Here is a 25,001-nt window from a genome sequence, read left to right on the forward strand (position 1 = left end):
TTGCTATACTTTCACTTGTATTACAATGGATATTTTCATGCTGGATGAGCCGCGGAGAAGTGGGGGATTAGAGAAACCATTAACAGGACAGAACATCACAAGGCTTAAGAACAACAAAGGGGCAAGCGGACTTTCGTTTCAATGTCTAGCGCGCGCAGAGCAAGCAAATGAGAAACGGAAACGGAAACGGAGGGAGGAGGGAGATGGGAGATTGAATGGTACTATGAAAGCAGGAGGGGATCAGTTCCGAAGGAACGTGGTTTTCAAGCCTGGCGAATGTGCAGGGTCAGCCGCTTGAGGCAGCAGCCCGTGGCCAAGGCCGTGGGGCAATCGCAACTGCAACACTGCAGCTTGCAGTTCAGATTCTTGGGCAGCCGCTTCATGTGGCTGATGTTCTTGATGATGCTGTTGATGCACTTGATCTTGGTGGTGGTCAGCTGACAGTTCTTTGGTGGATGCTTGTGCTTGGATGCGTACCTATCGTGCGACGGCGTCCTCTTGGTCACGTCCGTGCTGGAGAGGCTGATGGGACGGTGCATGCCACGCCTTCTGGCCAGCAGGGGAACCAGCTCCACCCCGCCACCCTCGGCATAGGCTCCTCCGTTTCCTCCCGCTGTACTGGCATCCGGTGTGGCGGTACTGGTGCTCCCGGGGCAGGGAGCTCTGGAGGCCATGCGGGGGCACAGCCTGACGGGCTTGCCGCCGCAGTCCTGCGGCTTCAAGTGGTGCAGCATCTTTCCGGGCGGCGGACCTGGCGGAACTGGCGGACCCGGACACTTCTTTCCCGGCGGAATGGGCAGTGCGAGGGGCGACGGCTTGTGCGGACTCTTTTGCATGGCGGGACAGTTGCAGGTGCACATCTCACAGCAGCGCTGCGGTTTTGGTGGCTTGCCCGGACGCGATTTGCGAAATGTGTTCTTCTCCGCCGGAGTCACCGGGTTATCCTGGTCCAGCTCCTTCAGCATCTCCTTGTTCGTCCAGCCCTGAAATTGGTTGTTAAGGATTAGGTTTTTGTATAGTACATATATGTTTATACTGATAACCCACCAGTGACTTCATGAACGTGTTGCCCACTTCCTTGGGACTCCGCCAGGGCTTGCCGCCCGGACCCGCCTTGCCCCAGGGCTCCTTGCAGGGCTAGAAAGAGGATCGATAAAGAAGGATCAGTTAGAATTGGTTTTAGGAGGCGTAATAAGTGCCGCTCACCGGCTTTTCCAGTTTGGCCTGCAGGCGCTTCTTCTGAGTGGCCAGCTTTTCCTGCAAAGGACATCGCTGCTCACTCTCGCTAACCACGATCTTCTCCAGGAGCGGCTTGCCCTTGCATGGAGGAGAGGGCTTGTATCGCAGTTCTATGTCCACATGGCCTTTATTGCGAAACGACATTGAAGGATGCTCTTTCAGCTCGATGTGAAGGCTCTCACCGTTGGCGTTTTTGGCCACATTGACACCAACTCCCGCTCCGGGCTTGTGGGGAATCTCCCGCTCGCAAATCGTTACGATGCTGCTCCTGGGACCACTTTCCTGCAGGTGATGCACCGAGTGGGCGTGGCCCAGTCGACCACCAGGCGGTGGGGCGGGCGGTGCGTGGTGGTGGTGGTGATGGTAGGCGGCCAGCGGATTGTTGTGGCACTTCTTCTGCATGGAGAAGAAGTCGTTGTAGCGGCACGGCTGCAGCAGATTCATTCGGTGGGCAGTGGTCTGCAGCACGTTAGAGTTAGCATAGTAAAATATATCATTCTAGAAGGATTCAAGAGTGCTTACCACTGTGGGCGTGGAGTGAAGGCCCACGGCTGTGATGTCCTTGCGGCGCACTTCTACGTTGGGTGCACCACCACCAGGTCGACCCCAAGGACAATGTTGGTGGAACAGGTCGTAGTACTGCATAATAGAAGATTGTTGGTTTAAAAAAACATTCTATTCTTATTAGTCGACAACAATAACCATGTATTACAAGTACAGATGAAAATATAAGAGCTTAACTTAATCATGATTAAATCTTTCTTTCAGCTAAGGATCTACAACAGCAGAATTCGGCCTAATCCCCATCTGCCTATTTCTCGTTCTCCTTCGAGGCATCATCTTTAAAATTTAAGTAAAACAAGATAACTGCTGCAGTGATGTTGGAAAACATCCTTTATCGCATTACCCGCAATAAATTCGGAATACAACTACATTGAATTCCCTCCGCAGGACGATTACAACACCGAGTTATGCCTTATCGATTGGGTGGCAGCCTATTTATGGCTCCAGACTGCCTCAACCCACCTGGTCGTGTCACTCCGCGAAGTGTGGCGATGTTTGTTTACGGAAATTGGCAAGCCGCCCTCCCCCCCCGGAGTTGCCCCCGCGCTGGCCCACAAACTTTGTTAGTAGGTTGTTGTTATAGTTGCAGCGCACGGCGATTTGCATTTCACCGATTTTTTTCACCCACATTTCCATTTCGGCTGGCGCTTCACACAGCTGCAGGTTGTGATAGGTACGTAGCCGAAGGAGCAGCCAGGACTCCAGTCACGCAAGGATTCGCCGTAGTTGGGCATTTAGCCGTGGAGAGGAGCGGGGAGAGGGGAGAGGAGAGTTGATTTGATTGCCGAAGTCGGAATTGTCAAAGGGTTTGTTGAACCAGATCCGCGCGGGCGGATGCCTTACATGTTGCTTGGGGCAGGTCTTTGAACTTACCGAAAGTTGCAGCCATCGCGTGGGGAAAGGTTAGAGATGTTTTTTGATTGTCATAGGTTCTTTTCTGGCTTTTACCTTAGACTTCCAAAAGAACTTGCAACTTGGTGAATTGATTATTAATTATTTAAGGTTCAGGGCTCTGAAGTTTAAGCTATAGCTTTCTAATGATAATTGTCTAACTAGTAACCAATTTACTTGGTGCCTCCAAAATATTACGTATACGCACGGTCTTACAACTAGATTGCTTTAGCTCTGGAAACATCACACATACGCACTGTTACCCACCTCCTGCTTGTCCTTCTCCTTGCGAGCACACTCCTCCGCCTTCCTGCGCCGCCACATGCGAAGACTCTCCTCCGCATTCTTGCGCTCCACCAGACGCTTCTTCTCGTCGCACCACATCAGCGGATGCTGGATGTGGTCGTGGCAGAAGTTGCCGCCCATGCCCATTTCATCGCTAGTCGTCATGGCTCTATCTCAAGTGCCTCGACTATCTGGAGGATATCAGGATATCTGGAGGATATCTGTGATTTTGGGAAACTGGGAGTAGGAGAACGAGTACGAGAACGGAAGTAGCGCTGCGTTCAGCAAACGCGGCGTTACTGAATCGGTCTCGTGTGCCGTCCAAGCCGTTTAACCGCCGATTTGGCTGCCAGGATCCGTGCCAGGCACTAAGGGGCCATGGATGATGGGTCGGTTGTCTAGGCAGCACGCCCGACTATTTATAACCTAGGTTAAGGCGCAACTCGGTCGTCTGTCCTTGAAGACTAGTCGAAGGATATCGACGGATATCGCAGGATATGGAGACCTCAGCTAATTTGGTCTGGCTATTTAAATATTTCGCCAGTTAGACGTGCTCCACTTTGCTAGTCTGCCTGGACACAAAATATATTGACTTTGTGTTGCCTAGAAAATGATGCCACGGCTGCGTTGGCTTAACCCCAATCGTGATGCTCTGTTTTAATAAGTCGGAGAAGTAAGGCTACTGCAGTGTTGCGTGCCATTTAATACGAAACTTGTTGATGTTTTAAAATGCCAAGCTCTTGGAAGCCTAAGCAGCCAGCATTTCAGCCAACTCACACTGCCAAATTTATTTGTTTGCCCCAATTTCGGTTTCAGCCATGCCCGTCGCAACATAAGGCACTTTGGCCAAGTCCACAACTATTTCACTAGGTCATCCTGGTGGTTAATACCTCCATAGTTACAAGTTACTCGCATGTGTGGAGTGTTTTCAGGACCTACTTCACTTACACTTTCAGCAAAATCATCTTCAGTTGCTTTGTTTTACAAAATCGAATTTTTATTCATCTCTTTAGGTATACAAATATCGTAATTACAAGTATCAATATCAACATCTGTATCATTACTATATTTTGTCGTTCGCACTCTAAAATATGTGGGTATATCGTTTTCAGCACCCGATTGAATTGATTAACTCGCCAGCAAATTTCTGTATTTTATCTTTCATGTAGCTTTCTTTCAGTGTAGAGCAGGCTGTAAAGGAGCCCAATGATTTTTCATCGAAACTGAACGGACAAAAAAAAACGAATTTCGCTGGCTAACTTAACTGAGGTTGTGTTCATAAATTAAAATAAGAACTTAATCTAAATAGAGTTTAGAGTTTTAGAACATTTCGAAATGGGGTCTGCGGTTCGATTTCGTTTGAAATGTCTTTTAAATTACTATTGCTTAGAGGCGGAGAAGAAAGAATTAAAATTAAGACTGGGCAGCATTGTTCCACGTACAATCCTCATTACATTTCTTATAGAACGAACATATTATAATATGCATTTCATGCGCGAATGGTTCAAATATATTTAACTATTAAATTTCCACTTGAAGTTACATGTTTGTGCGATTGGAAGGGATTTTGAAACGAAGTGCAGGCAATGACCATTGAACCATTTAGGCATGAAATGCCCTAAATCAAGTATTAATATAAAATAAACCAATTATGCTCCTCGTGCTTCCTTGTGGTTTGTATTAAAAATATCGCTCTACACACTGGCTCTCTTTGTTGCATTGACTAATAAACATTTTCCTTTATGTATTTCTTAGATTCCTCATTTGCTGCTCGGCTGGCAACCCATTTCAATTCGTTTATTTGATGAAATGTTTGTACAATTTTCTCGTTTCTCTCTTTTTTAGTTGGCTTTTGGCTCATATTTCGCGCTTTATACATATAAATAAATTTGTCGAAAAACATTGCATATAAAATTTGTCAAAAATTCATTGAACATCTCGTAATTATGTATGTACAGCGAACGTTGCCGTTTAGTGTGTGTTTTTGTGTGTGTTGATTAGGTTTGTTTATGCAATTATTTACAGTGTCAACAACAAATGCCTAAAAACTAAATAATAATTCTTGTTTACAACGTAGCCCGCCGGCTGAACAGAACTTAATCCAAACATCGAGGGGCCTACATAACACTATTATTATTATTATTATTATTGCATTACGGGTATGGTTACGGGTTACGGTTTATGTTAGGGTGCACGGGAGTGCGGCTCTACTTCATGCGGTTGATGACTAAGTCGGCGACCACCTGGAGTCCCTTCTGGTAGGGCGACTCCGTGAGCTCCTGGGCCAGCCGTATCGCCTCGTTGCAGTGCTTCTTGGCCAGGAACCGGGTCTGCTCCAGACCGTGCGACTTGTGCACCAGCTCGAAGGCCCGCTCCACGTCGCCGGGCTCGCTGAAGCGCCGCATCACCATGGGATTCAGCTCGGGGTACTGGAATGTACGGAAAAGGCGTTTCAATTATGCAGGTTATATGCAGTTTGCAGTTTTAAACGCACTGCACGCGTGCGCAGCTCGCGGAATGCATAGCAAATGGGCATTGGTAATCGGTGGCAATTGAGTGGGTCTGTAACCCATTGTATCATCTGCGCATCTAGCCAACCACCCACCCATCCACATGACATCATCACACCTTCACCGCCGGCACCATCATGCATACATCATCATTGCGACGGCGGGAAGCCACTTTGGATGCATAGCAAATGGAAGTGATAGCAAGAAAAAGAGACATCTTAATCTAGCTTGCTTATACACAGAGAGAAATGATTTATGTTGCATTATAAACACTTTTATCTGTGCACAAGGAAGCAGCTTGATCTTTTGGCAAGCTAACAAGGAAACACTCACCTTTTCGCATGCAAAGAGAACGGGAGCGGTGGCCAGTCCCAGTTTCAGATCCGCCGCCGTCGGCTTGCCCATCTGCTCGGTGGAGGAGACGAAGTCCAGCATGTCGTCGACCAGCTGGAAGGCCAAGCCGATGTTGCGTCCGTACTGGAAGGCCACCTCGGCCACGTTGTCGTCGGCCTGGGCAATCACGGCGGTCTGCAGGAGAGAGCCGGAGAATAGTTGGGTTCAAGATCAGTTCAAATTGCATTGGGGATTGGGCACAATGACGCTGGACTGCGTGCAAACTAATTGCCGCATTAAACGGCCCAGCTCAGCTCGCATGATGGTAATGAATACTCACCGCCTTCAGTGCATTGGCGATCAGCGATGCGGTCTTCCTGTATGTCTTGGTCAGGTAATGGGCGAAGCGCTCGTTCTCCGTCTCCCTTGAGCCCAGCTGCATGAACTCGCCTTGGACCAAATCGGTCAAGATCTGCAAGGGATTACGTACAATGCTCCATAAATATGTCACAGTAAATGGTTATGGCTTCAATTGTTCTCGCCCTGGGATTCCCACTTGTAAATTACGCAATTTGCAATGTCTGCCCTTCACTGATGGCAAATATTCCGTTGTATATATCGTTTATATTTAAAAACAGATATTCCCGATATAAAACTTTAATATATTTTCTATACTCGCTATAAAGCCTTTGCTACGCCCGTGTGTGTTTATAACTTCCGCTTGACTAAAACCTCGAATGCAAACAGCAAACACAATTGTGCCAAATAGATCTAGCAAACAAGATTTCATTCAGATCTCCAGCGAAGATGGATATTTTGGCTATCGCCGCTTCTGTTTGCTCATCAACTGTGTGGCACGCCCTTCGATTCGCCTTCGCAAAGGCATTTTCATTGATTCGGGTAAGAAATTCAAGAAATTCACAGGCAGTTGTCAAAATCATTGGCAAACAATAGTGGGCGCTGAAAGGTGAAAAATGGCCGTTTCCAAGGAGCTCAAGGTGAGGCGGCCGTAACTGGCCAATAGTTTCTGGCCAAAATGCCCGGCCAAATTCCGCCGACCACTGCTGGACGTTCAATGTTAATTAACACTGACAAAAAGCCAACTACTAGTGCGTGTGCTCCTAACAACTTGGCCAACAAGTGCATTTGGAGCCACAGAAATTAACACAATGCCGCCTTTTAAGCAGCTAAATGAGACCAAATGCAGCGCTCGCGGAATCGAGTGCATTTTTTTTGGAAAAACAAAACTTTAGCCTCGAAACCACTTTGCCAGGCATTTTCTTTTCGCTTCCGACAAGCGGAATTCGACGCCAATTCAGTTGTTTTCAGAGATTGTACACTGAAGACAATTAATTGTTATGTACTCTTCACAGCCTATGAGCCTAATATAAATTGTTCATCAAAATGTGGGGCTTTCCAACGTTGAACTGTTTGGATTAGCCCAAAAGGCGGGAATAGTCATAAATTCACTTGTTTGAAAGGCAGACGGACATTCTAGCCATTTTATTAATGCCATCCGAGGTCTTAGAAACCGCTTATTTTATTCAGACACGTGCGCGGCATATTTAATATGAAAAATCTGATAACTATATGCCAAAGTTTATAGATTGCCTGAATACAAAGTTTTAGACAAAAGAATCGGGTTTCTTAGGACGTATATTTCCAATGTTTTTAATTGCCAAACTAGTTGGACAAACTACTAGAATTATAAGCTTCTAGAACTCTAAATAGAGCTTTAAATCTTGGGTCATCTTTAACTTTTCTTTTTGGCAAAATACTCTTGGCTCTTTTGTTCATAGCCCAGAGAAATTTACATAAATGGTGGGGACCAGTTTGGCTTAGAACTAGTTTCGAGTTTCAAGACGAATGATGTCACGATCGCGAAGAAAGTTTCATTTTGGCGGGGTCAAAGTGTTCGGAATGCAAATGAGCCACATTATGCGGTAGACGCACGAGTATGATATCGCCCAGATCGGGTTAATGAAATGGGCAAATAGCGGCGGTTAAGTGTCTGGGCCGCACATTTTGGCCATCTTCAGGCCAATCCTCAATGCTCAGGTGTTACGCATGTTTTTTTTCGCCGCGAATTGAGAAAACGCCAAATGTGTAACCCAAAAACGTAGGCAAGTTATCGTGTTTGTCTTGGCTATTAACTTGGCTATTGGCAGCTCGATTCGATTGTGTAAATATGCAGGGAGGCTGCGAGCTTGAGGAGCTCTGAGATTTGTGGTTTCCAGGGCAACAGATCTAGTTTCACTCTCCAACGCCGCGGAAAGTGAAATTGGCAGGTGTGACTAATTTGGAATTTGTAGGAACTACGTGTGTAGCGATGAGTGCGAGTATTTCTGCGGAATGTGGGACTTACAAGGACACGAGTGCAAAGTTCCGGCTCATGAAAAGTGAATGCCGCTTTTTGTGGAGTTTCTCGAACTCTGGCGAAGGGCAAACCTTGGGGAACCAACTTCCAGGGACGCAGGAAGTTTGCAGGCCCTCTGATTTGTGCCCCATTAAAAGCGGCAACTGGTTTCTGGTTTCCCAAACGAACAGAACGAGAAACTTTCATCATTTCAAGACAAAACGTTCCCCGCAGCTGTGAAACTTGGCACCTGATGTGATTACGTACTTTCTTAACAAAAACTATAGGCTTGTTCTTAGGTAAAGAAATATTTCCCCAGAATCCGGGAGTTTTTAAGGTGGTCAGACTTTTCAAGTAACTTCGAGTTTGCTCTGGCAATTAACTCAGCATAAAATGTGCAAATGTTATTTTTCAGTGGTGGGTGCTAAAACTATAAGGCAGAATCTTAAGCAGTAAAGTTATTTATGAACAATGACTTTAAACCATAAGCTGTTGGTCGTTTCTTGATTGTATAGTTAGTCATATCCTTGCAACTGAAAGTTTTCTTACCTGACTCAGCACGATCGTCACATCATCGCTGCGCAGACGAGCTATCATAATCGAGGCGATCGATAAGATGTAATCACCAGCCATTGTGACCTGTAAAAGCGATGAGACATGGTCAGAAACAAGCGGCCACAACAACAAAAGATCGGCCAACACAATCGCAGTAGGACAGTTATGTGTTGCAACGTTAACGGGCAACAGTCAACAGCCAACAGCAAGATGGCTTAAAAAGAAGAAAAGCCAACCGACAAGTGACTAAGATGAGCGGCGAAACAATCAGAGGCGAGAAATTTCCGCTTCTTGTGAAGATGGGGGTTTGGATTGGATTAATTTGTATTTGTGCATTTTAATTTGAAGACGTGTCGAAAGGGAACTATTTTGGGAGCCATTATTAAATGCGATGAAGAGGCATCGCCATGCGACTTTAAGGCCTTTCGAATGATGCAAGATACATAGATGTTGACAAAGTCAATAAACACTTCAAATCGAAATACGCAACAAATTGATGTCAAAGTCAGGCTTTGGGCTTGAATGATTGCTGTTTAGTTATTTGGCTGTTTCGGTTGCCGAGTGACTCTGGGCGCGTGTTTGGCTTTGTTTGTTTGGCTCTGGCAAACATCGGTGGCACCGATGATGCCACATAACGTATATCACCTATCGCGGATCGCGGATCACATTGAATCTTTACCTTTTTGTGGTTCCAAAGAGCATTCACGCTGGGCTTGCCGCGTCGGAAGTCCGACTGATCGATGACATCGTCGTGGACCAAGCTGGCCGAGTGCACCATCTCCGAAAAGAGGGCGATCTGTCGCTGTTTGTGTACTAATTGGCTGTCAAGGCGATAGGAAGACATATGATTCGGGATTAGGGCAAAAATCGAAAACTACATGAGTGAGTGATTTCATTTCGCAAAACCGTGCTAATCAATTGCACTCGTCTACACAGAGAAATATCGGCAAAGTCTTGTGCAAGTAATAGCAACATTTTAAATACAACTTTACAAGATGTCAAGCAATAACCATGAACTCTTTTCGAAAATAATAAAATCAGCAACAGTTGCCGTATTCTTTTATGACACCCAATATTCGGCTTGTAAAGTCTGGTTATAACTAATTAATTGATAATTATCCCGCTGCCGAATTGGCGAGTACTCACTGTGACTCGTTGTTCAGGTGGTAGTTTATCGCCTTGGCCATCAGCATGGTGACCATGGGTCGCAGAGCCTTCCCCTGGCCATCGAAGTAATAGCTGGCAATGGTGTCCAACTCTGGCTGGGATGTGCCCGACTTCAGCAGCTGAAAGAGGAGGATCGGCAGGGGAGAATCAGTCAAGCCCACTTTCAGTTGTTTTGGTAGGTCTGTGAAATCTGGATTGAATATGCAAATATTTGTGTTTTGGGGCGCGAGAAAAAATCCCCTTAGTTTGAGGAAAAAAGCATCTAATCAATGACGTTCCTAACATCAGAATGGAACTTCTGACGAAACTCTATAGCTCTGTTAAGGATTTGCGGTTTGACATATTCAGTTTGATTCATCTAATAGTAAGGATCATTATAATTCAGCACTTACATATCTCACATCGTCGTAGAAGTACTTGAGGTCGTCGTCGAGGATGATGTAGGGATCGATCTGGAACTCCCTCACAGGACCTGCTGGCTGTTGTGTGTGGACCGAGCTGTGGTGCCTCAGATTCGCCTTGGAGCTGCACTTGTGGGGGCTTTGCTGGAAGTTGGGAAAATGGTTAAAATGTTAGAACGGTTAGCGATTTCGGGCAAAGGCTGCAATTACTAACAAAGTGTGAATAATGATGGAGCAAACAAGTCACTTAACAACTTTCAATTGCGGCTGTGTCACGTCTAACAAGTTTTGCCTTGCCCGCCGGCGTGTTTTCTGTTTTCAGTTTTGCCCAAAAAATTAATAACTGGAAAATTGCAGTGGCAACAGTCTTGGGCTGTAACCACCGTAAATGGCCAACTAATTGAAGTCGATTGTTGACGCCCTCGCGCGACTCTTGACCTTGTCGCCAAAATTTGAATTGTTAAAACCACAAATCCTTTTGTTGCCCAGACAAAAGCGAGCAACACGCGCGTGTTTGCGGCCAAAAAGTAGTGATATTTTCCATACAGAGAAAAAACTGCCAAACTTACAAGTCGATGGAACACTTTCTTTACCGCAAAGTTTGATAACCTATTCATATAATAGCCAGGCATTGCTTTTAAATCGATTTTCTTTTCAAATTCATTCATGTGCCATTATGCAATGTGTGCACTTGTTCGCTTCTTGTGCAGCCCGTCAACTAGTCAAGCAATCAAGCAATCAACCAGTCAGCCTCTCAGTCTGCCAATAAAGCGCCACACATGCTGGCGTGATAACATGTAAATTCGAAGTTGCCAGCTGTCAGCGGAGGCAGCAACTTTTACACCATCAAACATTTGGCTGCGTGTGATTCGACTGCGTGTGATTGTGACCCACTTGTGGCCGTGGAGTGGAGTCCTGCCACGGGCCAATGACCATCACTGGCCGCCCTTGGCCAGCGATCTTCATCCGCATCTTGTGCAGCATCATCATCATCATCATCATCAGCATCATCATCAGCATCATCATCATCTGCGTGATGGGGAATACACGTGTGGGCTTTTGGATGGCAAACTGGTTCGGTTTTGGTGTTGGAACTTCGAAGGGGGGCCCCCACAGCATCGTAAAATACCCAAACAAATTGTTGACCATTGAAAAGAGCTTGTAATGACCCAGTTTCATATTTAATATGTGTCATAAACATCGGAATGGGCTTTGCCTTTGGCTTTTGCCTTTTGGCGAGTAGAAAGCGGCTTATTACAAAATCGACGCATCACAATTTACAGCAGCAGCCGGAAGAAATCCAATTAAATTCGAGTCGCGGTGGCTTTCGTTTTCAATATGTGCGCCAAATTAAAATTAGTTGATAATTTTGCAAAGGCCAAAAATAACAGAAACAGAAACAGAGACACACTGCTATTTTTTTGCGTGGAACGTGCAGAAATGCATTTAATTGTGGCCATTTCGAGTTGGCCGCAAACGTTGAATGACTTTTAAGCATTGTTAAATGCTTTTCACAGGTGCCCACGAAAGCCGAACGGATTTTAAGTGCCTCTAAACCCATTGAACTGCTTGCCGTTGGCCACTTGCTCGTGTTATGGATGAAATGCCCGATTATGAAGCCAGGTCATTGATCTGCGTCTAATTCTGGCTGTCTATTAACTCCGAGATCTCTGTGAACTACCACTACCCTATGCAAACTTCAACTGGAGTTTGGCGAGCGTTTTGCGTGCACAAAGCCGAAAAGCAGCAGCATTTGCAGTAACCACATAGGAAGTAGACTCTTTCGTTGCACTTGGCTGCTGAAGACGAACCGAGGACTTGAAATTATTGTGCAACTTGTAAACGGGCAGCGAAATGGCGAAATATCTAGAAAAGTCAAGATGCACATACTGGGTAATCAAACATCTCTACATTGTAACTTTTCAATAAGTGGAGTTCGGGCGATTATCTGGCATCAGTTGATAGGGTTAAGCCGCAATTAGTCGGCGCAGTCGGACGGCGAAAGATATCCAGTTTAACCTCCTTGTGGCCCACATGCAACTGGCCACAAAAGAGGAGCCGCAGCAATTGGCAAGCCAACTTTCACATCGATTCGAAAGGAAATAATAATAACGATCTCTTCGGCACCACGAACAATACACGGCAAATAATTCACTTTTATTTGCTTGGTGGCCGGCGCCGCCTCTGCCAATTTTCATTTAAATACGCGCATTTTCGTAGCCATTAATTTAATTGTGGAAAAATTACCCCAAATGGGCGCAGTGATCAAAGCAATTGCAGCATTTAGCGGAGTGTGCAAATATCGACAGACAAGTGTCGACTGCCAAAAGTCAAATAAAACTGGAATTTTCGCTGCAGGGCGCTCCCACGACATAATCCTCTCCAGATGTGTACCATCCTCTCCAATTCAGTCCAAAGCCCAGCCCACTCGGTGTTGCCAACTGAAGATGAAGACAATTAACGGCTGAAAGTATTTAAACACTTTCGAGTGCCAGGCCAAACTCGCACTGATTGATGTCTGTTTTGATTGAAAGCCCCACATAAAACCAGGGAAATTGCGACATTCTGCATTGCTTATTGATGGCTTTACGACTCACTTTTGTGCAGAGTCTCCCATTGTTGCGATTTCTACGATTTTTGCGATTTTTGCTCTTGTTTGGGCCGGAATTCGCTCAGTTTCTTTGGGCCATGCGGCATCGTAGGCGCTTTTGATTCAATAAAGCAATATGCGAAGCTCGAAAATTACCTTTGCATGTTGCTATTTTAATGGACTTTTAACCCTTCGCACCTGCGACTCGAAAACTATTCAATTATGGCCAACAACTCACAAATTTGTGCTCACGCTGCGTGGCGTAAGAACATTCAAGTCGTTATCCAACTTATTTTACTTACAAATTATGCGAGTCTAAGGACGCAATTAGCAGAAAACTTAATTTGTTAACAAGCTGTGTTAACTGGTTTTGCCTTGCTGACATTTTTGATTTAACAACGTACTAATATGAGTCGTAAGGATAAATAAAACTCCTCCGACCTTGGGAAAATCGGCGAGCCCAGCTGTCGTCATTTCCCAACAATTTTAATTGCTTCTTTTTCTGGCTGGCCGACAAGAAATACCGCCGCCGCGATCGAACATGACAGGCCGTCGGTAGCGGAAGCGGCCAAGAGCGGCCAAAAGCGAGGTATTGGCCAAATGCGGACACCAGGCACGGCCAAGAAAGTGAGCAGCTGAGGGCCGCGAAGACGGGGCTTTGGACTTACTTTCCCTTTTTGTCATCGCTGCGCGGTTGTATTGCCACGGCTGACATAACCAACGCTTTTGTGGGCCAACAAGGGGAACGAGTTGAAGGGGGAGGGGAGGCGGTAACGATTGGCTTTGTAATTTCTCCGTTCGATTTTAGCCGCTTTTTTAGCTTCTTCATTAGCCAAGTTCGCTGGCAAGTGGTTAACATGCGTGTTAACAACCCAGTCGAGCTCAAGTGAGTGTGAATGCCAAAGTGGCCGATTGTTTGCCTCCAAACTGGGCAATTTGTATTTGACAAAGTGCTCAACGCGGCATTGAGAACGCTTCTGAATCTGAAACCCCAACAAGATGCAGTGGCTCGAGTGGCTAGCATAATGTATCGGCATTATTTGCTAATGTCTCAATTGCGCAGGCCACAATGCGTCACGGTTTCATTGCGATCGCAATAGGGCTCATCGGAAACTGTGACAACTGCAATCGATTGGCCAATTGAAGTCCGCAAATCGCCGAGTCAAAAGTTAAAGGCAACATCGGAATCCCCAAGAGTTTAACAAAGCTAATAATGATAATTTCAGTTAAACAAGTGCATTGTAACATGATTCACATTTAAGTGAATCTCAAAGTCCTCCTTAAAGCGGATGTTACTTCCTGCGTGGCTGTCAAAAATGCATCACATAAATAAAAGTGGACTGATGGCACTGAATTATCGAGCTAATGAGTTGGCAACCCAAAAGTGGACATGATTTTCACTCATTAATTGGTATCTATCCACTCGATTTCCGATCCAGTTTAGCTGGCCATTTTCCGCAGTCAAGTATCTGCCATCGAGTCACACGGAATTCCCCCGTCATTTTTCACTTTTCACATTGCGCAATTGCGATTTACAATTGAAATTAGTGCGTGCTTGTCCAACGCGGCGGCTGCGTGATATTTGCCTATGGAGGCGACTTTAAACGCTGCCAAAGGAATGGCGAATGGCGAATGCGTTTTTAAACGCCTCAACATGCAAGCGATTGTAAAACGCCGCAAGAGCCTGTGAAAATCGTTTAATAGCCAAAAAAATATTTGTTGCCTACCATAATTTTTTGAGGTGTCAGTGTGCAGTTGGTAATTATAACAATCTGTCAAAAGGCAAGAGCACTAAAATGCAGCCAAAATTAAGGTTCGCCGAGGAAAGGCAAAATGTTTTTGCAGACAAATTGGAAACCAGTTAGCGGTGGAAAACCTGAAAATTCAAGTTTATCCTGCATTGGCGACTTCGGGCGTAAATCAAGCCAAAAAATTACATAAAAAGCGCAAACGCAGACAGGAAAATAACAAATTCCGAAGTGCAACTGCAAATGCGACGCGTGCCGCCAATAAATGCAAATCTAATTTTTTTCGTTTTTCGTTTCAATTTCTGGCCAAGCGATGTCGCAACACGAAATCGTAAAATGTGGAAAACATTTAACCAAATTCCAATGTTAATCAGGTGAAACCCTTGGCCAATTAATAGGGCCGCAAATTGGAGGTAGAATGTTGAGCAAACACTCCGAACAAGTAAGGCAATCAGTGTGGGAAACATATGCAAACGCCGCCCAAGATAGTCAAATTTATGATAATTACTGATAAAACATCAGCATCAACAATGTAAGCCGAATTCAGCCCGAGAGGCAGGAAAGTCGACCAGTGAGCGACATTGATGAAATGCGGGGCTGACAGCTGGCCAGTTTCGATGGGTTTGGTATTGGGTTTTGGCCGAGTTATGCAACTTGGTCAAAACTATCCGAAGCCAACTTGCTCCACCGCCCAGCACCGCTCCCTTTGCACACAGCGAAAAAGGGGTCTATATCTGTATCAATTGATATTGGTAGTTGGGTAAATATTTCTATAACATTGTTGAGTAATCAAACTTTTAGTCTTTGCAAGTCCTTGAAAAATTAAAAAGATTTTTGATCTGTATAAAAAGCTCTCAAAAATTCATCAGCAACATTTCTCTCGGTGCACTTGGCGGCGCTTCTTTTACGGCTTTCAAATCGAAATCCGAAAATTTGTTGTTAAGGAAAACAACGCCGAAATCATTAACAGTTAACGGACTTGGCGCGAAAGAGATGGAAATGCGGCAGAAAGGCCGAAAAGGCCGAAAACCACCGCTACCAATACCCATACCAATACCAATACAAATACCAATACCAATACCGATAGCGAAACCAAAGCAAAGCCGAACCAAAGCCGAAACCAGTTTAGGACAACAGGCCAAAACGCATGCGTCTTCTGGAATTGGGTCAGCAAGTACGGGCCGAAAAATACCAAAGCCAGAGCTGCGCGATCAAAGAGACCATTGCAGGTGTGTGGCGCATGGGACAGGTTGAATGAAAGCCAGGTCAGCCCCGTCCCAATCCATGCCCACATCCAAGTCCCCATCCCTGCCCACATCCCAGTTCCACAGAGCCAATTAAGCCAGCAGCAAGTGCACATTAAACACAAATAATATGCGGCTGATAGAGAATATGAATTTGCGGGGGGACTGAATCTTTTGGCTTGGACTTCTTCTTGCAGGGCCGGCCACTCGGACCGTGGGTCAGTGAAAGTGTTTTGCAGAAATACAGAAATACAGAAATACAGAAATACAGAAACAGAGATATACAGATATACAGAAATGAAGACACCGCAATGAAGTTGTGTCTTCAGGCGGAGATTTACAATATGACCATCTCGTGTGCATACGACGGATGTATCTCTTAGCATATCTGCCACTTTTGCTCGGCTCTTTCCTACATATTTATGCCCAAGATGATCACTTTCTCACAAGTGGCCAGCGAATATGACTGATTTTGAAAAACAACCCAAAGGAATGCGGACTGAGACCTTTTAATTGGGAAATACGTATGAGTGATTTATCTTAACGCATATGTAGGTTAAGTACTCTAAAACTCAGTTTAACTGCCTCTTTTATTGATACGAGTGACAAATCGCAGCTGATTTAATCGAGTATTGACTGCGTGCCCAAAATTTCTAAAAGTTTCAATGAAAACAGGTTGAGATTCGGTTTCACTTTCTCGAGACCAAACCAAACCCTCGCATTCAAATTAAGCGGAAACGCGTAAGAAACGCGGAGAATCGACCGAAATCAATCCAACGGCGTTTAGACTTGCTCAAACATCTAACCGTTCACAGACTCTCTAATCTAATTGCAGACCGCCAACTTGGGCACATCGAATTCACACGCTGGCGTTAAAAGACTTGGCCCAAACGACAAACGTAAAATCGCGGCTTAAATCACGCATTTGCAATGAAAGTGATACGTTAGTGGTAAATAGTTTTTATTCGGAAGCGATGGAAAATATGAAAATGATTTGGAAACCAATGCGAGGCAGAGATAACGAACACTAAGAGCCGGCCAATCGGCTACTTGCCAAAATCGTGTGGCGCATATATAGTAGATAAAGCGACGGACTTCTTTTTCTTTTTGGCCGGTTTCTGTGGTTTCTTTTGGCCAAAACAATGGAGAGCTCGCTCGGCAGCTTGGCAAATGAAATGAAGAAGAAAGTCAAAGAAACCGTTAAAAGTGAATTTCTTCTACGACTGCTATTGCCGACTATTATTAGTTGGCGTTGTTTTTTTTCAGTTTTCGGTTTTCGGTTTTCAGTTTTGGTTTTGGTTTTGGCTGCGACGTGCGCTTTCTATTTGCGTTTTGTTTATTGTTTACCTATGATAGATGAACGTATCAGTTTCCAGGTGCTTGTGCTTGTGTTTTGTAGCTGTGTGGATGCCAGTTGGGCACACATCCAATTTGGCGTTGAATGAATTTTTATTCGGCTCCGAAATGAAACAGAAAGAGCGCCTTAAACAACTAAAATGCATAAATAATTCGATGACGACAACTGCATACAAAATATCAAACTTTTTCCAATATGATACTGCATACATTTACACTTGATCATGGCTTAGCTACTACAAACTACACCTTTATCTCTAAGATGGTAAATTAGCCCAATTATTAGTGTACCAAAAATAAAGGTAGCACATGTGGCCACTCACATTTCGGGAGGCAACAGCAACTCCCAACCTTTCAGAGCAAGGTCTAGTTTACGGGTGTCAGAGGTGGGCATTAAAGTGAATTAACGAGCACTTAACCTTTTCCTTATATATAAAACCAAAAAGCGACCAAAGTGCGGCCGTATTAATGCAAATAAAAATGTGCAAGCCAAGGCTGGCCGCCAAAATAGCCAATGCACAAACTGCATTCAACTCAATGCAATGCAGTGCATTCGCAATGCTAAAGCAATTAAATCAAAGTCGTACTTCCAAACACCATCCCCCCAACCAGCAACTAAATGGGTTGGCTTAAATGGCGTGCCATAAAACAATAAACTAAATAGCAAATGTGAGAAACCGATGCACTAATCGCGGCCTATGCATATGTACATGCCTACTCAAGGCATACATAAGTGAGTAAGTAAGCAATTAAGCCGAAGGCTTGACTAGCCAATTGAATTTTAAGACAATTGCCCGCAGTTCCTTCTGGGTTTTTCCGACTCACAACAAAGGCACAACAAAGGCTGGAGATGTTTCCCCAAAGAAATATGACCTAGGAAGGCAAATAGCAAATAACTCCATAACTCTATAATGAGCTCGGTTATTTACGACCCTTTTGTTGCACTGAGTGCGTCATTCATGGGATTCAAATGCCAGGTGCCTGAAGATTGCATGCATTTTAATCGTTTTAATTGTTACAGTAAGTAACATCAATCAGGTATTATGAGAGAAAATAAACATTTATGTTAAGTAACTAAGGCTATGTAATTGGGCAGAGTTATTGGTAGAAATAGTCTCATAAAGTGTTATTTAAAGTACCTTGCTTACTCCATAGAGTGTGCTCACTGTATTTGCAAAAGTTAATAGTACTTAATCAGTCAAATGAAATAGCAAAATACTGATACTATTCCCCCAACTGATAAGGAGCACCAAATCCGCTTGTTCGACACATCGCAAAACAGAAACCACTTCACAAATTACGTATACGACACGGGGCACCGCGTTGGGGAGAAATGGAGCACAGTTTTGGGGGCACTGGCCCCCCCAATCAGCTGTTTATTGGCGCCACAAATAGCGCGAAAATCAACAACGCGGGCGATAAATATTGATAAATACGAGCAATAAACCAGAGCTCGAAATGCAGCCAGCGAAATTGCATAACTCTGAGAAAAAATGAAAAACAAAAAACAAAAAAAACGAAAAAAGGAAGAAAAACACTACAGACTAGCGACTTGTCAACGATATAAAAATAATGACAAACTACAGACAGACCAGAAAGAGACATAATTATCGGGCCAGAAAGAGAGGCAGATGAAAAACTTCACCTTGCAAAAATGCGGGGAAAAACACATGGAAACGAAACGGAGAAAAACAGAAAAACAGAGGCGTTCGGCAAATGGTAAAAAAGCCAAGGCACAATAATAAATAAATGCGCCAGCTTCCGCCAACAACAACGCCACTGCAACTGTGGGCGCAACAAGTTGTTTTTCACGCTCCTTGCACAAAAGCAATGGCCAACAACCAACTACCAACTACCAACAACCAACATTCAACGGCCAACTGCCAGCGAGCAGCGACCAATTTCACTTTCATTTTCTTTTTGGCTTTGCAGCTTTGCAGCGAAGAAAAGAAAAGCGGACAGCAAAAGCCAAAGTCACGCAGACGCATTAGCGGCCAAAAGAGTTGGCTTGCAGCCAATGCACTCTGCACTGGGAGAAAAGTAAGCGGCTTACAATAGCAATATTTTTAATCCACGTTTGAAAAGTGAGTACTTCGCATTACAAAAAGGATCATTCAAAAGGATCAGCAAAGATGCCCCCATATCTTTTCCCATTATCACTTCAACTACTTGCATCATTTAAGAGGTATTTTCTCGCTGTGTAGGCTTCGTCCGACAATGAACTTACCAGCAGATCGGGGTAATCCTTGCCCAAGCTGAAGCTTAATCCGTGGCAGAGTCGCGCGGCCTGCTGCTGAACTTTGGGTGGACTGAATAATCCGGTGGAGGTGGAAGTGGAGGATGGGCCCGTATATCCTGGCCGGGATCCGAATAGCTGGTAGAGCAGCTTGTGCGTCTGCTGGCGACGCGAGCCGCACACGACGCGACCGGAAGTGCTCAAGCAGGCCATTTTGTGTTTGGTTTTGACTGCGAGGACTTTTGTGTAGCAGGGCTTATGCGTTGATTTTGCTGTGGGAAGGGTAGGATGCAGCTGCTTGAACGAGACACGGGCACAGAACTCAACAGGTGCACAGCATTATAGTGAATTTTTGTTTATGTTTTTTTTTTTTTGTTTTGCAGGCTCGCAGGATTTGGAAAAACGCGCGTTTTCGAGGTGCGATGGACTGGCGATTTTCGAGGCGACGGCGAAGCGCGGTTTGCTTGCGTTTGGCTTCAGCAGCTCCAGCGAAGTGTTTTCGCTTTTTGTGGACTTTTGAATCGATGCGCGTGCGCGCGGTCAGGTGTGGTGGGTATCCCACCGTCCCACTGTGGTGGAAACGATCGCTCACGAAGGTAAGTTCGATCGGCTCGGCTTGAACTTGAACGGGGATTTCGGTGGCTCAAGCAGCCACGCGGTTTTGCAGTCACTGGAGGTCGAGGTCTGTGTGGATGACCCCAGTTTACCTGTGGGTCACACTATTTTTGCGGGCTATATTCGGGACTGAAGCTCTGCTCGCAAAGGTCATATGGCCAGGCCGCCACTACCTTTCGGTGCCACCACAACTGGCGTCATGTTCCGCAACAACTGGGTCGCCCAAAGATCCCGATGGCAACGCGTTTTCCGGCCTGGGAAATAGTTTTTATTTAACTCGCACGCAATTTGCACCTTTTCACTACTTTATTTTGACGTAACAGTGCAGAACAGCTGCTGCGAACAGCTGTTTAGGGTTGCAACGTGCGCGGTGACGCAAGGCGGCCGGCTAAAACGTATCCCTAGAGGTGGGTAACGTAAGGCGGCAAAGGCAGCAATATTCAAACGGAAGTTGGCTGAAATAAAGGTATTACATTTAAAAGATGTTAAAATTACTTATTGGTAGTATTAGATATCTGGGCACAATATTAACAAAAATTGTTCTTTATTGGGCTTTTTTTTAAGGTTGCGACACAAACTTTGACGTACTTACGTTTTTCAAATAAACATATCGATAGCACAGCTGTTTACTGTTGCACATCTCCAATCACGTTTACGTAAATTTTAGGAGAGGAGTATCAAGATGTCTAGAAATTTGTTTTTATCAATTACAAACTTGTTTAGGAACTTGGAGAGCCTGTTCCTGCCACATGGAGGACACCCGCCCGGTGAGGAGTACCAGTCCAAGCTAAAATTACTCCGACTTACCCACTATTTACACAGCGCTGGCGTTGGCCGGTTTTCAGCATGAGCACAGCCATAGATCCTCCCAGGAATTTAGTTTGAAGCAGCTTATTGGCGACGGAATACTGTGGGCTGTTCCGAAGCACAGGAGGTCCGTGGAGAAACGCCTGAAGCGGAAGTTCGGGTATCCGGAATACAATTGGAAGCCTTTGCGGGAGAAGAGGAACATCCGCTCCTGTCTGCAATGTGGCCATGACCACGAGATGGGCGTTCTTTGCCGTAAGTACTCTTCAAAGTATAAAAAGAGGTAGCTCCCGCTATTGTTACTCTTCCAGCCTTCTGCTACCAAAAGGTCCTGAAGGAGACTGAGCTCATGCAGTCGAAAATCCAGGAGACACTGGGTCTCGATCCCGTGGACAAGGAAGTAATCGTTCTTTATGAGGGCGAGAAGGCCGAACAGACCTCGGATGAGCTGAAAAACAAACGCATCGTGGAGATGAAGAAGCCTCGTCCCATGTGGTTCACCAAGAATCTGCTCCAAAAATCCACGCAGCAATTGTCCGAAACCAAGGAAGTCAAGCCCTCCGACTTGGCCTAGATACTAAGCATCCATTGTGCATTAAAGCCACCCGTTCGTTAACAAGTCGATGCTAGTTTATTCTCTGTAAAGGATAAGGACCTTGCTTGCTTCAGGAAGCCGTTGTTAAAGTCCTGGGCACTCATAGGTTTTCTGCCTTCCACGCGTAATTGCAGCACTTCCAACTGGCTCTGTTGAGCACATCCGATTATCAGGGATCTCGCCTTCCTCTGGTAGCTGATAGCACCAGGCTCTTGCACTGGGAGTTCCTTTTCCGGTAAGCGCAGCTCCAGCAGCTGCACTTGTTTGCCCAAAAAGTTGGTGGTGAGGTTTTTGTAGCCATACAAAGCTCTACGACGGGTGTATATTTCAGAGGCACTGAGCTCCGACCAGACGACTTCTGTGATTTTACTGGTGATCTTGGGAGCTGAAGAGATATAATGTTTATATAGCTTCTGGATGTGCTTAAGTTTATTTTACCATAGCTGGCCCTTGTAATGTCCTGGGGTTGGGCTTCCTTAAGTCTTACTGATAGGTTGTTCACAGTATCCACAAGTAAATCGGCACCTAACGACGCCAGAGATGCATGCAAGTCCGGCATGAAGACATTGGGCTCAATGGGCACCTCCCGCTGCGCTAGAATCTAAAGTATAAGCCGTGGTCAGGTCTTGACATGATGGTAAGGTAACAATGAACATACATCACCGATATCAAACCGGTGAGGTTCGATTTTCATGATGGAAATCCCAGTGCTGGCATCTCCCTTCATGATGGCATATATTATGGGAGCAGCTCCTCGCCACTTGGGCAACAGACTAGCATGAACATTGATCATTCCATTGGGAAATCCACTGATGATATTAGCAGGAATCAGGTGGCCAAAGGAAACCACTACACCCAGATCAAACTTGAGACACAGAGATGGATCTATGGGCCACTTTTGCAGGGGAAGCTTCTCCTTCTCCGCATAGCTCCGCACGCAGTTGGCGGGACTCTTGAAGGAGGTAACAACTCCCAAACGGTCACTAAGCAAGTAGAAAATAATATTAACTACTTTACAATTATTGTTTAACACATTTACCCGCAGTTTTTGTGTAGCGCCTGTAAGCTGGGCAAGGAAAAGTTATCGGTGCCGAAAAAAAGAATTTTGGGTGGGTGGTAAGTTCCCTTGCAGCGCTGCACAATTGGTCTCACATTCTGCCACACTTTTCTCTTATATTTGTAGAAATTATTGACTAAACTCTGGCCGCAAAACATCGGAAAATTTGTTGGATAATAATGCCGCGTAAACAAAAACAGCTGTTCGCGAAGTGAGCTGGTCACACTATCAAATAACGTAATGAGAATGCTGAGATACAGTGAAACCTGTTGCGTCTGAGAAACTATCGTCGTCAATAAAGTAAATAACGAATTTACTTAATAAGACTGAGAGTCCATGTGCTTTTAATAAATAAAACAAGGTAAATTCTGTCGACTTTAAAAAGTTACTCTGTTTTTACATGATTGCCTTCGGTGGCTGCGGACTATCGGTACATTGTTCATTATTTTTTGAAGTTCTTCGCACGGTCTTACTAATGAGAACGCAATAAAAAATTTGGAAAATCAAACATTTACAGGAAAACGTATATTTGTCGGATCGATTGGGCGATTACTTTGATGCCAAGTGCCAGGGAACTGTAGTAATCCACAATGGAGGCATCTGCTGCCAAAATGACACCCATGGCCAGTTCCACGTCCACTTCCGGATCCACAAACACCCCTTCCAGTGACAAAATGAACTACGCACTGCAAGTGGCGCTGCAGACGATCAAGGAGCGGTGCATCCAGCTGCAGCGCCGCGTGGCCAGCATGGAGGAGGAGAACCAGCGACTGAGGGAAGCCTCCGGCAGGTCAGAAGGTGCTCCAGCTGCAAACTCAATCGGGGTCACTGGGGATGTCCTCTCCCTCAAAGCACAAGTCTCTGAGCTACAGCGCCAAAAGGAGCAGCTAGAGGAGCACATTGGCATGGTGTCCAACGAGAACAGACGCCTCTGGTCCCGCCTGTCGCAGATCTCCAAGGATCAGCAGCTAAACGCTGTGACCAGCTCAGCAGACTCGCGTGCCCAGCAAAACCAAAACCTGGTGCGCTCCAAGACCTTCACGCAGCACTCCCCCAATCCTCACCTACGCCAAAAGATGCTCTCCGACGGCATAAAGGATCTCAGCCTGGAGGAAATAGCCTTGGATGACTTCGGTGCCAGTAGTGAGGAACTGGGTTACCCCTACAACCTGCAAAAGGTGGAGGAAACCACCAGTGAACCAGATGCCAATGTGGATGCCAAAAGATGTATGGATGGACTGCAGGAGATGAGGCGAGAGGCCATGAAGCAGCAGCAGGAGCTCAGCTCGGCTCTGACTTTACTAGAAAGTCGCATGGGTAAGTAACAAAATGGAATTTGTGCTTCAAAACAACTTCTAACGCCTGTTCTATGTGCAAGCAGCTCTGAAGCCCTGTCCGGAATGTGCCCAGAAAACCTTCAAAAAGCCGGAGATGGCCGACAAAAGTCTGGAAACGGACGACAGCCTGACCAGCGAGCTGAAGAACTATGAGAGCCAGCACAATGGACACAATGGAACGCCGCCCAGCCAGAGAATTAATATCATACAGGAGAAAATCAAAGCAGATGCAGCCGATGCGATGGAGAAGACCTGCCCTATGTGCGGCAAGCAGTATTCCAGCCAAGTGTCCTTCAATGCCTTCCGCGAGCACGTCGAGATGCACTTCATCGATGATGCACTCGAGTTGGAATCGGAGAACAGCATGGAGCGCCAGTTTGAGTTTGTTTCCCATGCGGTGGGCGACTTCTGACCCAGTAGGCGCATTTATTTCGCCACCGAACTCTGACCTGAGGTGGCAATCCCAGGATTAAGAAGCAGTTTGACTGCGCAGAAGCCGCTTGTTACGTTTGAGCGATCATGTATCAAAATTATGCGACATTATACTTTTAGAATATATATAATACTTGCGGAGTGTGCATGAATACTTAGTTGTTAGTGACAGAATACGAAATACAAATACGAAATTTAAATGAAAAGCCTGAAAAAAAGTTGAGCCGTTCTCTTTGGTTAGTTGGAAAGCTAAATCGGCGTGGACAACATAAATATTACATTATTCGCGCTGACAAATAATATTTTACCAATGCTGACGAACGATTGGGGTCATTATCCAATCTAATTGGCGCTTTCATGTGAGTCACACACCTGAAGGGAATTGTGGAACATTCGACAAAGAAGTTTAGCTCGCAGCCATTATGCTCTAACTGGTCAGAGGATTTCCCTGATTTTTTGTTTGGGTATGACGTAGTCGAAACCCGACTGGCAGCTTGTGCCTAATCTGGCTGAAACACTGATTTAATGCGAATATTTGCCAAATTTTTGACCATAGGATTTGCCATTGATAACAATACAAAATGCAAATGGTAAGAGCCACTTTCTTTAAATGCATTTGGAATGGATCGCAGCAGGAGTTAAGCTTGTTAGCAAAAATGTGTCTTGGCGTATGCTAATAAGTT

General features: G+C 45.3%; 5 protein-coding genes across 5 annotated transcripts; 2 read left to right on the plus strand and 3 right to left on the minus strand.

Annotated features, from left to right (window-relative positions):
• Positions 1-253: 253 nt before the first annotated feature.
• Positions 254-3,144, minus strand: LOC120452292. Its single transcript, XM_039636428.1, has 6 exons — positions 2,962-3,144; positions 1,762-1,878; positions 1,422-1,698; positions 1,207-1,364; positions 1,048-1,137; positions 254-983 (listed from the first exon to the last, which is right to left on the minus strand). Exons 1-6 carry the CDS (start codon positions 3,142-3,144, stop codon positions 264-266), a joined length of 1,545 nt encoding a protein of 514 aa, XP_039492362.1. The 3' UTR covers positions 254-263.
• A 1,656-nt stretch (positions 3,145-4,800) lies between these two features.
• LOC120451067 (all trans-polyprenyl-diphosphate synthase PDSS1) lies at positions 4,801-20,446 on the minus strand. Its single transcript, XM_039634426.2, has 8 exons — positions 19,467-20,446; positions 10,293-10,445; positions 9,880-10,019; positions 9,413-9,554; positions 8,728-8,817; positions 6,163-6,294; positions 5,823-6,017; positions 4,801-5,408 (listed from the first exon to the last, which is right to left on the minus strand). The coding sequence occupies exons 1-8, from the start codon at positions 19,686-19,688 to the stop codon at positions 5,187-5,189; spliced, it is 1,296 nt and encodes a 431-aa protein (XP_039490360.1). The 5' UTR covers positions 19,689-20,446; the 3' UTR covers positions 4,801-5,186.
• Positions 20,447-20,698: 252 nt separating this feature from the next.
• On the plus strand, positions 20,699-21,516 carry LOC120451073 (39S ribosomal protein L32, mitochondrial). Its single transcript, XM_039634434.2, has 3 exons — positions 20,699-20,857; positions 20,913-21,152; positions 21,209-21,516. Exons 1-3 carry the CDS (start codon positions 20,773-20,775, stop codon positions 21,469-21,471), a joined length of 588 nt encoding a protein of 195 aa, XP_039490368.1. The 5' UTR covers positions 20,699-20,772; the 3' UTR covers positions 21,472-21,516.
• LOC120451069 (methionyl-tRNA formyltransferase, mitochondrial) lies at positions 21,506-22,782 on the minus strand. Its single transcript, XM_039634428.2, has 4 exons — positions 22,532-22,782; positions 22,151-22,475; positions 21,931-22,093; positions 21,506-21,877 (listed from the first exon to the last, which is right to left on the minus strand). The coding sequence occupies exons 1-4, from the start codon at positions 22,705-22,707 to the stop codon at positions 21,510-21,512; spliced, it is 1,032 nt and encodes a 343-aa protein (XP_039490362.1). The 5' UTR covers positions 22,708-22,782; the 3' UTR covers positions 21,506-21,509.
• A 218-nt stretch (positions 22,783-23,000) lies between these two features.
• Positions 23,001-24,524, plus strand: LOC120451068 (protein spindle-F). Its single transcript, XM_039634427.2, has 2 exons — positions 23,001-23,866; positions 23,931-24,524. The coding sequence occupies exons 1-2, from the start codon at positions 23,140-23,142 to the stop codon at positions 24,296-24,298; spliced, it is 1,095 nt and encodes a 364-aa protein (XP_039490361.1). The 5' UTR covers positions 23,001-23,139; the 3' UTR covers positions 24,299-24,524.
• Positions 24,525-25,001: the final 477 nt, after the last annotated feature.

The sequence above is a fragment of the Drosophila santomea genome, chromosome 3R, assembly GCF_016746245.2.
Source record: "Drosophila santomea strain STO CAGO 1482 chromosome 3R, Prin_Dsan_1.1, whole genome shotgun sequence".
In the NCBI taxonomy this organism is placed as follows: Eukaryota; Metazoa; Arthropoda; class Insecta; order Diptera; family Drosophilidae; genus Drosophila; species Drosophila santomea.

Coding starts and splice junctions, on each gene's coding strand:
- LOC120451073 (XM_039634434.2), top strand. CDS start 20,773: ATGTCTAGAAATTTGTTTTTATCAATTACAAACTTGTTTAGGAACTTG. Junction 20,858..20,912: donor ACATGGAGGACACCCGCCCG/GTGAGGAGTACC, acceptor CTATTTACACAG/CGCTGGCGTTGGCCGGTTTT. Junction 21,153..21,208: donor CGAGATGGGCGTTCTTTGCC/GTAAGTACTCTT, acceptor TTACTCTTCCAG/CCTTCTGCTACCAAAAGGTC.
- LOC120451068 (XM_039634427.2), top strand. CDS start 23,140: ATGGAGGCATCTGCTGCCAAAATGACACCCATGGCCAGTTCCACGTCC. Junction 23,867..23,930: donor TTTACTAGAAAGTCGCATGG/GTAAGTAACAAA, acceptor ATGTGCAAGCAG/CTCTGAAGCCCTGTCCGGAA.
- LOC120452292 (XM_039636428.1), bottom strand. CDS start 3,144: ATGACGACTAGCGATGAAATGGGCATGGGCGGCAACTTCTGCCACGAC. Junction 1,365..1,421: donor TGTGGCCAAAAACGCCAACG/GTGAGAGCCTTC, acceptor TTCGCAATAAAG/GCCATGTGGACATAGAACTG. Junction 984..1,047: donor ACACGTTCATGAAGTCACTG/GTGGGTTATCAG, acceptor AACCAATTTCAG/GGCTGGACGAACAAGGAGAT.
- LOC120451067 (XM_039634426.2), bottom strand. CDS start 19,688: ATGGCCTGCTTGAGCACTTCCGGTCGCGTCGTGTGCGGCTCGCGTCGC. Junction 10,446..19,466: donor AGGATTACCCCGATCTGCTG/GTAAGTTCATTG, acceptor CCCAACTTCCAG/CAAAGCCCCCACAAGTGCAG. Junction 10,020..10,292: donor TCTACGACGATGTGAGATAT/GTAAGTGCTGAA, acceptor CTCCTCTTTCAG/CTGCTGAAGTCGGGCACATC.
- LOC120451069 (XM_039634428.2), bottom strand. CDS start 22,707: ATGTTTTGCGGCCAGAGTTTAGTCAATAATTTCTACAAATATAAGAGA. Junction 22,476..22,531: donor GCGCTACACAAAAACTGCGG/GTAAATGTGTTA, acceptor CTACTTGCTTAG/TGACCGTTTGGGAGTTGTTA. Junction 22,094..22,150: donor ACCGGTTTGATATCGGTGAT/GTATGTTCATTG, acceptor CTTATACTTTAG/ATTCTAGCGCAGCGGGAGGT.